At 42.2% G+C, this 13,754-nt stretch overlaps 1 protein-coding gene across 1 annotated transcript in view; it reads right to left on the bottom strand.

Annotated features, from left to right (window-relative positions):
- Nucleotides 1–12,317: 12,317 nt before the first annotated feature.
- LOC134288548 (uncharacterized) overlaps nt 12,318–13,754 on the bottom strand; it is a 61,637-nt gene continuing 60,200 nt past the window's right edge. The window contains exon 2 of the mRNA XM_062853730.1: nt 12,318–12,591. Within this exon, the coding sequence (XP_062709714.1) occupies nt 12,318–12,591 (274 nt within the window). The remainder of the gene's footprint in view (nt 12,592–13,754) is intronic.

Below are 13,754 nucleotides of genomic sequence, written 5' to 3'. Positions count from 1 at the left end.
TTCGATAAGTGCAACATGTTTACGTTTCAGTTACCGAATGAAATTCGCTAACTGCAACGTCTGACAGCCGTCAAACAGTTGTCAATTGCTGTTGGACGCAGCCAGAATGCACTCAAAAACATCGCAATGCAGCTGTAGTGCATCTGAAAAACATCGCAACTCCATTGACGTTTCGTTTTTGACAGATAGCGGTGCGATAACTGCAAAATTGTTGCACTTAGCGGACTTGCAGTTAAAAAGCATTGCAGTTAAACCGTTTGCACCGAGCGAACGTCTACTGTATCGAGTGCGTGGATGACATGTGATTTAAGCGTTTATCGAATTCAAGTGTTTTATTTATTTTTTTCGTGTAAATTACAAATCTACTTTTCAGTTATACCTGGTCATCGATGGGGTCTTTCTTCCATTCCTAAGGCAAATCTTTGCGGGCTTCATCCTCTTGAACCTGGTTGACACGGCTTTTCCTGGAGTCATTGCGGCACATCTTGGCATAATGTCCCTCCCGTCCACATGAATTGCATCGCTTCTCCAAAGCGGGGCACTTATCTCTATTGTGGAACGTGAACCCGCACCTCCAGCAACGGAAACGTCGCCCTACGCGGTGTACCGAAGAAAATCTTTTTGGAATTTTCGCTTCCGTTCCTCTGAACTCCTCTATTTTCTTGGATTTATGTTGGAAACTGCTATCCTTATTAAAAGTCCGCTTACGGTCGATTGCAAGGACATCTGACACATGGGGCTCGGTGACTTCCTCATCCGTTTTATATGATTCGACCCTCGTTGCAGCTTGCACGACGTAGTCCGCGTCATATCCATATGTCCTCGCCGCTACCGCTATCTTTCGATTCAGCATTCCTTTCAGCAGCTGAGCCAATACGAAACGGTTTTGATCAGCCAAACTGTATCCGCACAGGCGCACCTTTTGGATCAATCGAGCGTGGAATGTTACATTAGACTCTCCTTTATTCTAGCGCAAGGCTTGGAACGCTTCGTGTTCGGCGCCTGTATCGGTCATTGACTTGAAGTACCGGTTCATCTCATCTACCAGGGTTGGATAGCACCTCGGGTCCTGATAGTTTGGCTGTATATTGGCCGCACCGATTATGTCCTGCAAGTCCTTCCCAATGGATAAGTACAGCAGCTTTGCTCGGTCCGATGACCCACTGAATGTTGACAACGAGACAGAAATTTCGAAATTTTTGATAGAACTCTGCCAATTCTCCCAGAGCATGTTCGATGGTACATCCTTCGGGAACTTAGGGATCAGGTCCCAGCGAATGTTGCTTCCTCTCTCGGTTTGATGAGTTGCTGACGGCGGATCAACACTGTCTCTGGTGCTTTCTAGCGTTGAATCAGGACCCGATAGGCGCTTCTCGGAGACGTGTTTCAACTTTTCTTCCAGGCGGCGTAGTCTGTCATCAACGTTGTCGGATTTCTCCGGAGATAGATTTGATGTGTTTACGGTTTCATTAGCAGCCACTTCTAGCTCATTTGAACAAATTGAAGCTTGGTCGTACACGATTTCACCCTCATCTTGTTCTTCCGAAAAATTCGAATCCGTATCGTTTACTCCTTCCGTCCACTCGATTTCCGTGTCGTCCATAGCGACCGGAGCCAAAACGTATCGTCCTCCTTTAGGCATTTTGTTTGATCTAATGAAATGGACAAAATAGAATAGTTCAGTGCCTTTTCTCGTAACAAAATTGACAACAATGAATCCTCTTATCATATCTATCCTAGATCCTATCTGGAGCCAATTCATTTTGTTGCCAGTTAGAACAAACCGAAAACACATCCGAAATATGCAAAAATTTTGGGTTCTAGAATTCAATGTCGAGTTTCACAGATCAGTCGGCTGTTTTACTTATCTTTTTTTTTTTTTAAATCTCGCATAGTTTCCTGTCCTCAATTTTTTTCCCGGTGGTCTTCTAGGCACACCTTGTGGGGTTACTGACCACAAACTATAATTTTAGCGGTTTTCTAAACACGCTTTGCAAGTTTTTCATCATTTATTTTCATTTCGCATTCCGATGGCCTTCTAGGCGCACCTTGTGGGATTACTAACCACAATCCATGGTTGGCGGTTTTCGAGACACGCCTTGCCTTCTAACCTCAAACTAATATATATTTTTTGCGAAGCATATTCCTCTCCGATGGCCTTCTAGGCGCACCTTGTGGGATTACTAACCACAATCCATGATTTGGCGGTTTTTGAAACACGCCTAACCTAACCGCATTTCCACTCAAACACTTTTTAAAATTCCAGTTTTCGGGATATTTAACGTTTTCTTGTTCATTGGCAGTTCTAGTTAATCACTTTGCAAAAAGATGAATGGTTTTCCAAATAGTTCAAAGAATAATCTGGCAGGATAGCCAATGTGGAGATTTGGCGTGCCGAATATGCGCAAGCGAACAGCGTGGTCTGGAGCTACCCACCTATGCGTCCGCACACGATGACCGTCGGAGAAGAAAGAGGACGATTGCCCACTCGCGCATGTCCTCGTCGTGTGTTGTCATGAGGGAGCCGATCGGCTGTCAATGTTCGTGCTGAACCATAACATTCGGCTTTGACAGCTAGCGGCTTACATCCCTTATCAGGGGGTACGATCCCGCACATGTGTCTACTTACGATAGTAACCACTGGCACTGTAGATTTAGGTTATTTTTTTCCAGGTTTTGGGCGTATTCACTACCGATATTTGCACGTCTGGGGACACAGGGAAGTATTTGCAAAAAATAATGTTTTGATAAGTTTCCCACTTTGATTTGCACTATTCTACCATTCTACTTACGGGCTCACTAACTTTAACGCACTCCAAGCCGTAAACAGGTTTCAACGCACTTCTAACTAATAATTGCTTCATGCAGATAAATTCAACAAATTTGTTAAACTAACTAAACTGTGCGATGGCAAAACTGCAGTTCGTTTCTTGTTTATCTTTGCATTCCTTCTACTCTCATCTCATTCATTTATTCTCTCTTGCTACCAGTGGGGTGACACGGCTGTCAAACTCGGTACATCGCCGCTTCACCCAACATCATTTTTGGTACGGCGCGTTTTGGTACCCACTTTCTGGTCGGTTTACCCTAACTTGCTCCTGATTTTCGGGTGTGTGGCTCGTGTGTTGCTAGTGCTTATTTCAGAAATTTCACATTTCAAACGAAATCGTTGTTTTTGATGATTGTTTCTCTTTCCTTATCACTTTGCACGATATTATATGTCGCAGCGAAGCAGTGTCGATGTTTCCAGCGCATTTTTTCCATGAATTAAGCAATCAAAACAAAAAACATTGGACGCCATGTTGAATTGAATGCTGGGTAGATGATTCTGGCCCTTCGTCATCCCCCTGCTTGCTACGACTACTACCGAACGAAAACTGTCATGCTAGAGCCTGTGATGGAGTTATGCTACTATTAGACGGGTCCATTATTAGACCGGTTCAGAAAACTTACTTTGTTGCGGCGTCGCAACACCCCAGCCTGTAACATTCGGCATTTCCGGATTTACCTTGCCTCTTAACGCCGCAAACTTTACTACGCCTCGTTTTTGTATTGACGGATTTCGCGCCAACTCGAACAAATGTTGGCAGCACCCTCTCAGATTACAACGAAACTTTCTTGGTGTGTAGACCTTGCCCAGATAAGCCACTTTGCATACTCATTTTTCTAATTTTTTTTCTCGACTGACTTTTGAAAAGGGTTTGAGTGTAGAATTAGCAACTAGTTAAAATACACATAAATAAAAACAAAAAAAAAATTTGAAAAGGGCTAAACTTTTTTTATGGATTTTTTAAAAATGTTTTTAATCAAAAAATGACTACTCCTACAAAAAGTGTTGTATGGGTGATTATCACAAAATAAGTCAAATTTTAAGAAAAAAATACTGAAAAAAATCCAAAATGAGCCCTACACTGAAAAAAATCATTTCTAAAAATTCAAAGTTGATTTAAAAAAAAACACCATTTTTGATTTTGATGAAATTTTGTCTCAAGACAGGTAATTATGTTCCCTACCAACCGTCCATACATCACAAGATAGGCACTTTTAAGGAAAAAAAGTTTTTCTAACAAAAACTTTTTCTTGTTCGAATGATTTTTTTTTCAGTGTATTTTGTTATCAACAATAAAACCAGTGAAGGCCATAACAATCCCAGAATCCAATGAAACTCAATTTTCTAGGAGATTTTGTGTTATTTATTCAATCATTTGGAAGGGTTTTCCTATACATAAAAAACTGAAAATATTACAAATGTATTTTCTTAGGAAATGTAATGTTTGATCGCAATATGTATTGAAGTGCGCTTTTAAATATACAATTATTTATAATTATGAATTTTTCAAATATATATATGTGTCTTAGAGCCAATTTCAAACATGTTCTTTTCTATTTTTTTCCGATCATACTAAATATTTTTGGTTCATCTTCTGAATTAGAATACCTGTTTGCCTTTACTTTGTCGCCAGGAATAGGCAAAAAACTACACTGATAAAATTGCAAACGTAATGTTTATGTAGGTGAAACCTTTACGATTTATAAGACTTTATAATAGTTACTTTTAAATATGCTTACATCAATATTATAACAGCTTTATTGCTATCTATGCGGTGAACCATAACACATATATAAGGCAAAACTTCATATATATGTGGGCAAACTTAAAAAGTATAACTATTCTCCAATAGTTAAAAATTATGTGAATCCACATATAATTTTAAAGTTTCGCCGAATTGATTCAGGACCAAAACAACATCACTTTTCGCGCCAATCGGAAGCGTCGGGAAAGTCTTCTGCTTAGGCAGGTAACTATTTTTTCAAATTTCTCGATAAAATGTCTGCTTAAACCTTTATTTTTTGTTAATTTTATTTCTATCACAGCAAGAGACAGGCAGAGAAGCGGGCTACGGAGTGTTCCTTAAAAAATATTCCAATGATTCGTCCATATCCCGAGTGATAACGAAAGAGCCAGAGCATGACCCCGAGAGGTGTTCGTTATAGCCAGACTGCGATGCGATCTGTTCCGGCCAAGATAAGGGATGAGACAACCGAACTGGCCGCTGCCACCTACTCCGGACGATGATTACACCCAGGGCAACCGGACACTGATAAGGAGGAACCGTGAAGGCAAAAGCACTCAACCAGGAACCGGATCTGCAAAGACAAGCGCCAGAAATCCGGCGAAGAGCAGCAAGCGCAGTCGGACTTCCTTCCTCAGAAAAACTGGCCTGTACCGTTGATCCGTACTCTAGTCGAAGACCATATGGCATACAAGCACCATTATCTTTAAAATTCAGATAGATATTTAAGGAATGAATAAAATCCTTAATTAAATCAAAAACAAAACAAAATTTTATTCATTTTTCTTTTTTTATTTGTTTGCTCTTATATGAGGTTTGCTCATAATTATTATAAACTGCTCATGAATAAATATCATAACTCTCACACATAAATATGATTTATCACCTATACAGAATGTATTTACTTCAAGTCATAACTTTTAAATGTGAAAAGTCCTATAGAATTTATGTTTGCAGACATAATTTTTAAAGGTGATGCCAAATTGCAAAAAGTTATGTAGTTTCACACATAATAGTTATACGGAAAATTTCTTTGGTGTATGGAATTTCTGAGTGCCTGGTATTGTTTTGGCGTTATTATATATTTCTTCGAGATCTTCTGACATTTTAATGTACTGTTCAGTGGATACGTAACAGAAATTTAATTTAGTTATATTTTTATCTGTCTGTACAACTGCCCAGTTATATAACTCTCGTGGGGTTGTTATGGTATTTCCATAATCTCGAGCAAGACTTGCTCTCTTTGCCATTCGCTTGAGAGTGCCACCAATAGCATCACATGGACCTTTACCGTGGGACGTTGCAAAAAAATGCCATTCTGCTCTTAATGCATGCTTTGACTGGAATCTACATAGACTAGCAAAGTTCTTCTTATTTTTGTATTGTGATGCTGCCCCATCAGACATAAAATAAATTTTAGAAAAGTTCGTTAATTGTTTCATAAAATCTATCATTTTTGAGATGAACAACTGGACCGCAACTGTATCGTGAGCCATTACTTCCGATATGATAATGAAGCTAACATTTACAAGTTTATTATCTTTCATATAGTAAATTTAAAATGGGTGTATTGTTGCTTGCGAGTTGTTCCAATGATATCCTTGAGCAGCGTTTTGAATTATGAATGAATAGTTTTCAGAGAAATCACAAATCGCAAGAATTTCATCATCCTTTAATGTATCTTTTTTATTTCTGAGAAATGATGATTGTTGTTTATGAATAAAGTCGTGTGTTATAAGTTTGTCAATTTTATCAACAAGATACGGAACAAATTCATCAACAGGTTTAATAATCGTTTCTAAATTACAGCGATCAGTATTCAACCACTGCTGAAATATAATCTCTTCTTTGTCATTTGATTCTAATATCAATGTAAGTTCCTCTTCAATGTGTTCATTACAAGCACACTTTTCACAAGCACGCAAAAAGCAATTATCTGTTCTGGTGGAAATATCGCAAAGCATTTTTTGTATTATTTCATCTTGTGACACAATTCTTATACTGTTGAACATTAAATTTACATTTTCATGAATAGTACATATGCATACATTATGTATACCAGTAGAATCAAGTAAAATACAATGCTTTGGTCGCAACTGTGTAAATACTGTGAAACCAATATTCACAGTTTTGTACATATCTACAAAAATCATATAAGCCTCTTTGAGCGACATCATCAAAAGTCGTTTTTGAACTTGTTGTTTTTTTCCATTTCGAACCTCAGAAACAAAATCATTTGTTCCTGGCATTGGCCTGCTGATATCATTATCATCAAAAAATTCTCTTACTATTTGTTTTGTATCGTCATCAATACCATGCCCCCTTCTTTTTTCGGTGGTACAAAGAATACCCTGTTCATAAACAAGATCCTTCACCTGCCTCGCCATATACATTGGTGCGTTAAACTCTCTTGTGATTTTATTTACCGACCAAGACTTAGGAAGTACAGATAGTATTTTCATCTGTTCGCTTCTGTCAGTTGTAGGGTGATTGAACTTATCCTTTAACTGCATAATTATCTCGTCATACGCCTCCACTTTGCCAACATCCATTGAATCTATTCCGAAGATATTTTTTCGAACTGCTTTCGTAATCTGCAATGATTTGTTTATGCGATATTCCATACTTCTCATGTTTCTAGATGAGATTGGCGATAAACTCAATGTTTCAGCAATGGTATTAAACTTCTCAATATTATGGGGACCCTGTAGTTGATCTGTTGACGGAATTGACTCCAATGATGGAATAGATGGTACCATATCTGTAAGATAAAAGTTAAGGTTAACAATATAATAATGAATGCAGTGGAAAGTTAATGATAGTTATTTATGCAACGAGTTGCAAAAATGATTTTTTTTTCGCACAAGTAGTACATTTATCCAACGAGGCTTGCCGGGTTGGATAAATACGAAGAATACTGAAAAATATAGTTTTGCAACGAGCTGCAAAATGAGTTATATAAAAGAAGCTAACACGTTGAAGGCTTACTTACCCAGCTCATGTTCGATTTGTTGACCACTCGTTGACGGTTCTGGTTCTGGAACATTATGATGTTGCTGCCCACTAAATGATGGTTGCATAGTTTCGTCGTTTCCATCCGATCGGCGTTTTTTCGTATTCGGGCTTCTGTTGTGACTTATCAATCCACGACATGACTCACAAATACTCATCGATTCGTCGATTTCATGTGTATATCCCATGGAATGAATCTTATCTATCAATCTTAATGACATGCCCCGTAGATTATGACGGTTGCACTTTGGATTGTTTATTTTTGCACTGCACTTGAATTTGTTGAATTTTGATTTATACCATTGATCCATTACTTTTCAGAACTGCCTTTAATAACCAAAGAGAAGTAACACGTTGAATGATACCGATTCATTTTCTTGTTTTGTTCATATTTGCTTTAGGTACAACTCTTGATTTTTTTTTTTTTCGATTAGGTAGTTCGAATCTAATAAATAGCCTTACCTAATATTAGGTAAGAACATGGGGTAGAAACGTTTGGGTAGAAATTACAGCAGCACGTATGAAATGCGTGTTCTAATTGTATATTGTTTCGTACTTCTAGAGTGCTGCTGCGTGAATATGGGTGCATTGCATTGTCGCATATGACACAATAAGTTTCATTGCATTTTGAGATTACTAGATAACCTTCACTGGTTTAGTTTGTTTTTAAAAAAAGACACTGAAAAAATAATAATTTGGACATGAAAAAGTTTTTGTTAGAAAAACTTTTTTTCCTTAAAAGTGCCTATCTTGTGATGTATGGACGGTTGGTAGGGAACATAAATACCTGTCTTGAGACAAAATTTCATCAAAATTAAAAATGGTGTTTTTTTTTTTAAATCAACTTTGAATTTTTAGAAATAATTTTTTTCAGTGTAGGGCTCATTTTGGATTTGTTTCAGTATTTTTTTCTTAAAATTTGACTTATTTTGTGATAATCACCCATACAACACTTTTTTGTAGGAGTAGTCATTTTTTGATTAAAAACATTTTTAAAAAATCCATAAAAAAAAGTTTAGCCCTTTTCAAAAGTCAGTCCAGATAAATTTTGAAGAAACTAAGTATGCAAAGTGGCTTATCTAGTCTTGGTGTACATACCCAGAAAGTTTCATTGTAATCTGATAGGGTGCTGCCAACTCCGAATACGATTTGGGGCGAAATTCGTCTATTTTACCATCTGCGGGCCGCAGGTTTGTCGGACCCGCCCATCTGAACCCTCGATTACCGCCTTGATGACGCACCACTCCCGGAATCTCCGGGTTTTCCCGTCGATCACGAACACAAAACCGCCCTCTTGGAGCGACTGCTGATCGTCGATCCATTTCGACCGATGGTTGATTTTCAGCAGGTACGTCCGCATCAGACACCGTACCTCGTAGGAAGTGGTTCGGCTTCAGTGCTTCGCTTTCGATCGATTCCTGCGGCTAATTAGTTGGTTGTCGCTTGTTGACCATGCCGACCGCTCCCGCTGTCGTTGCCAGGATTTATTCACACAATTTGCGCCCATCATCAAGTGCGCTCATCGCCCAACGATATCCCTTATGCAGATCGATCGTGGCTTCCTCCGGGCTTGTTCCACTTGAGTCGAACCTTCTCTTCGGTCGCTTTTCATCGTGCAGGTGCGGCCACAGCGTGCCGCGGTGCTTCGTCGAGAACGCGAACTGGCCTCCACTTGGATCTAGGTTCAAATGCGCCGGGTTTGCCTCTCCTAGGCTCCGTAGAACCTCCGGCGAGTTGGTCATCGATTTTCGGATTTCGAATCCGTCTCTTTTGTTGGTGAACCTGACTTCCTGCGCTCGTTCTTCCGGGTCTGTCCGGAAGAGGAAACGCAGCTTCTTGTTCCCGGGCCACTGCTCCAGCTGCTCCATTTCACGCACCCCAATCGAAAAATTGTCCGGGGGTCGTGGATCGTCCATTTTAGACAGCAATCTGGTTTTGCAGCGATCACCGACACGTTCGGTGGTTCGCCCTCTTATTTTCCATCCGCGTTTCTCCTCCGCTGTTTCCTGTGGAGTTGCCACCACTGATTTTTCCGCGTAGTTGTTTCAGAGCAACTCGGGCAGAACCTCGTTGGTTATCTGCTGGTGGTAGCCGAGACAGTTGCCGGCAGGGCCCTACATTTTCAATTGAAATTTTCAGGTGAAGTTTGTAAACAATGTTTTCAATCGTCAATGGAAGCAAGGCGCCGTCGTCGTCGCCCAGTCCAACTGTCATCGTAACCGTCGCAGATGCCGGTTTGTTTCACACTCACAAGCTCATGCACGCTCGTTCGACATCGAATGAATTTCTCTGTTATAACTCAATTAATGAGTGTAAAAACCGACAAATCTGTGTAATGTTGATGTATTCTATGCACATTTTACTGAAATAGTCTATTACCCATAAAAAAATTAAGCAAACATACATTTTAGATAATTTGAAAATTTCAATTGAAGCCCAGTCGGTGTGAAAATGAGCCGCCGCCCGTCGTTGCGTCGAAGAAAGCGACAAGAAGGACGGATGAAGCGAAGCGCTTGGATGTTGTTGTGAATGCTCCCGTCGTCGGCGTCCGTCCGATGCTGATGGGCGCTCGCTTTCAGCGTCATGTTTTGGTTTCGACGATGTAGGCCCCTGGTTGCCGGTCGCCGCCGAGGTTATCTGTCGTGGCCCATACACCGTCCATCCGAGTTTGGTTTGAACCGCAATCGGTTCCACGGGCGTACCCACCTTTGCCTCCATCGGTGCAAACGCGTGGTTATTGTTTACCCCAATCAGCAACTGCGGCTGTCCGTCGTACGATTCGATGGGCAGCCCTCGCATGTGCTTGTACTGTGCTGCAAACTCCTCCGAATCCAACTTTTAATGTGGCAGCATCAACTTATCCACCGTATGCCCTTTGTGCAGCAGCATCTTGCCGCCGCCCACAGACTCATTTTCCGGGAATCCTCCACACTCGACGTGTTTCCTGTTCACCGGATGGTCAATCGCTCTTGTACTCCGACCGCGCCCAGACGGTCGGCGAGCTTTTTTCCAGGAACGCCAACACCGAAACTGTGTTACCTCCACAGTGCAGGTGCAGGATCTGGAACAAGACCGTGCTGTTTCCGTGTATGGGTGCACTCAGCCCGACCGTGTTTCCGACCGGATGCATGAGCGAGATGTGGAGCTCTCTGCAGTCGCCGCTGTTGCAGCGGATTTTGAACTTGCACTGCCCGCCGTGCTCGTTGAGGCAGACATGGCACAACTTCTCGTGCTTCACCAGTTCCAAACGCTGATCGTACCGCAACTGCTGCAGTGCTGCAGACGATGATCCTTGGATTGGCACATCTTGTACGGTTTCAGCAGGGATGCCAGATGATTTTTTGAAAAATCTGTATCACTATTTAAAAAAATCTGTATCCCATACAAAATTTAGGTGAAAAATCTGTATCCCATACAAAAATAAAATAGCCCGTCTAGCTCGAAAATCTGTATTTCATATAAAACGAAATCTGTACGGATGCTCAAAAATCTGTATAATACAGATAAATCTGTATATATGGCATCCCTGAGTTTCAGCTTACTCTCTGCTGGCTTCGCCAGTGACAGTATAGTCCAGCTTCATTCGAGCTCTCCTCTTCGGATTGGGAATCAGATTTGGACGACGACGGCGGATTGAACTCAACCTCAACGTTAGCTTCGAAGGCGCCTGCCACGATGTCCATCAGGAAATCCGTCAGCGTCCTCAAGGTTGTTTCCCCTCGACCTCGCCGGTAATGAACCCACTCACGCTTTTCCCGATCCGGCAGCTTGGCAACCAGCGACTTTATCAGCAGCGGGTTGACGAGGTGTTGCCGTAGATCCGCTGCCTCCAGATGGCCGCAGAGTTGCTCCACCGTGTTTCCGAATGGAACACAACTCCTTAGATTGTCCGGGCTCGGGGGTTCCAGCCGGTTCACCTTGTCCAGCAGGCATTGAAGCAGTTGTTCCGGGCGGCCGAAGTGCCGGCGCAGCTTCTCGATGAACTGCGGAATGGTTTCGGGAAGTAGCAACTGCCCGGGCACCAGCTCAAGAGCGTCGCCTTCCACGGCTTCCTGTAGTCGCATCAAGTTCTCGTGGTTCATGTAGCCGCAGACATCGTTCGACAATTTGTAGGCTGCGTAAAACAATGGCCACTGCGCTGGTTTGCCGGAGAATTTTGGGAGTTTGTAAGTTAACCCTATCCTCGCGGCCAGTTGGGCCTTCGTCGGTTCGGTCTGCTGCTTCCCCAGCCCGTTTTGGCTGACACTTCCCACTTTCTTGCACGTCTTCCTCGGAGCGCTTTTTCTCGCCCTGGCTTCCATGCAAGAATCCGAAGTCTGGGTTGACAGATCGGAATCGTCGGAGTTTTCGTCGTCCTCGTCTTCTTCGTCGGTGCGTCCTCGTCTTCTTCTCATAGTTTCGCGTTCGCTTCTTCACGTTCGCCTTTCTCAGCTTCAACACGTTTGGGATGACTTTGCCGGAAGGATCCGATCGCGAAACGACCTTGACTACTTTCGGCACCGGCTTCGTCTTTTGACTCGAAAGTTTCGCCAGCTCCTCATCCATGGCCGCCATTTGCATCTCGAAGAACGGTTGCCTGTTCGCCTTCAGCCGCTGAATCTGCTCCTTCTTCTTTTGGAGCATCTCCGCTTGCCATGCCCTTTGTTCTTCTACTTCTTCAGCGCGCATCTGCAGCTCCAACTCCGTCTTTCGTCGCTCAAACGCACGCTGCATCTCCCTCTCCTTCTTCCGCTACTGCATCTCCACCTCCTGCTCTTCATACTGCCGCTTCTGCTTCTCTTCAAGCGCTCGGCCCTTTGCTTCCACGCTAGACGTAGCTAGACAAGAGCTGACGCTGAATTTGTCCAACTCGTTGCCGTGTTTCCGGGTGCGAGCCGGCTTCTTGGCGTCCTGCTTCTTCTGCCGGTACTCCTGGGCCTTCTCCTGACAGGCCTTGCTTTGGCAGTACCATTTCTTCGGCGGATTGTCCTCATCGATGTCCACGCAACAGCACGCAATTGTGTGGCTTCGTGGTCGTGCGGCTAAGGTCACCAAGCCTTTAGTCGCATCGTGCTAAGGAGCGCGGGTTCGATTCCCGCCGCAGCTGTCAGAAAAAGTTTTCGGCTGTGCCACTGGGCGTTGCATGCTAGTCCGTTGTCTAGTGTCGTGCTTCCTTCAAAGAGCAAATAGCTCACTGGAAGCATTAAACGTGTCTGTGTCTTTTAACATGTGTGGAACCATTTAGAACATCCGTCACAGCCGACCATCACCTCGTCGCTCGTAGACAGTCCACAAATTTCACACTGAGTTGCCGTCAGATCCATGATGGTTTGGTCGTTGTTGGACTCAACATCGGAAGTCATCTTTTGGCAGGTTCGAACTTCTCACTCGACACTATCACTTCCCGGAAGTTACTTCGCGGGTGTCACTTAATTTTTAGAATGTTCTCGAGAGGTTTTCAGCAATGCTTATACTGCAATTTATTAAATAAAAACACAACACATTTCTAATTTTCCGTTGCATAAACTTAACAGTAAACTAATTACCATTAAGTGGTTTCCTCTGCAACTAATTATTTAATTTCCGATGGTGGGTTCACGTTAGGTGCTGCTTCCCTAAGTTGTTGGATGTCTTGCGGATGCTAATGTGGAATCATAAACATCTAGATTACCTCACACATTTTTCTCTTTTTATGTGTTTACTTACGATAGTAACCACTGGCACTGTAGATTTAGGTTGTTTTTACCAGGTTTTAGGAGTATTCAATACCGACATTTGCACGTCTGGGAACACAGGGAAGTATTTGCAAAAAAAAATAATGTTTTGATAAGTTTCCCACTTTGATCTGCACTATTCTACCATTCTACTTACGGGTTCACTAACTTTAACGCACTCCAAACCGTATACAGGTTTCAACGCACTTCTAACTAATAATTGCTGCATGCAGATAAATTCAACAAATTTGTTAAACTAACTAAACTGTGCGATGGCGAAACTGCAGTTCGTTTCTTGTTTATCTTTGCATTCCTTCTACTCTCATCTCATTCATTTATTCTCTCTTGCTACGAATACTACCGAACGAGAACTGTCATGCTAAAGCATGTGATTACTATTAGACGGGTCCATTATTAGGACGGTTCAGAAAACTTATTTTGTTGCGGCGTCGCAACATAGTTCTTGATAGAGTTT

This window comes from Aedes albopictus, chromosome 1, assembly GCF_035046485.1.
Source record: "Aedes albopictus strain Foshan chromosome 1, AalbF5, whole genome shotgun sequence".
Taxonomy (NCBI): domain Eukaryota; kingdom Metazoa; phylum Arthropoda; class Insecta; order Diptera; family Culicidae; genus Aedes; species Aedes albopictus.
Note: the sequence above shows the minus strand (reverse complement) of the source record. Positions and strands in the feature narration are given on the sequence as shown.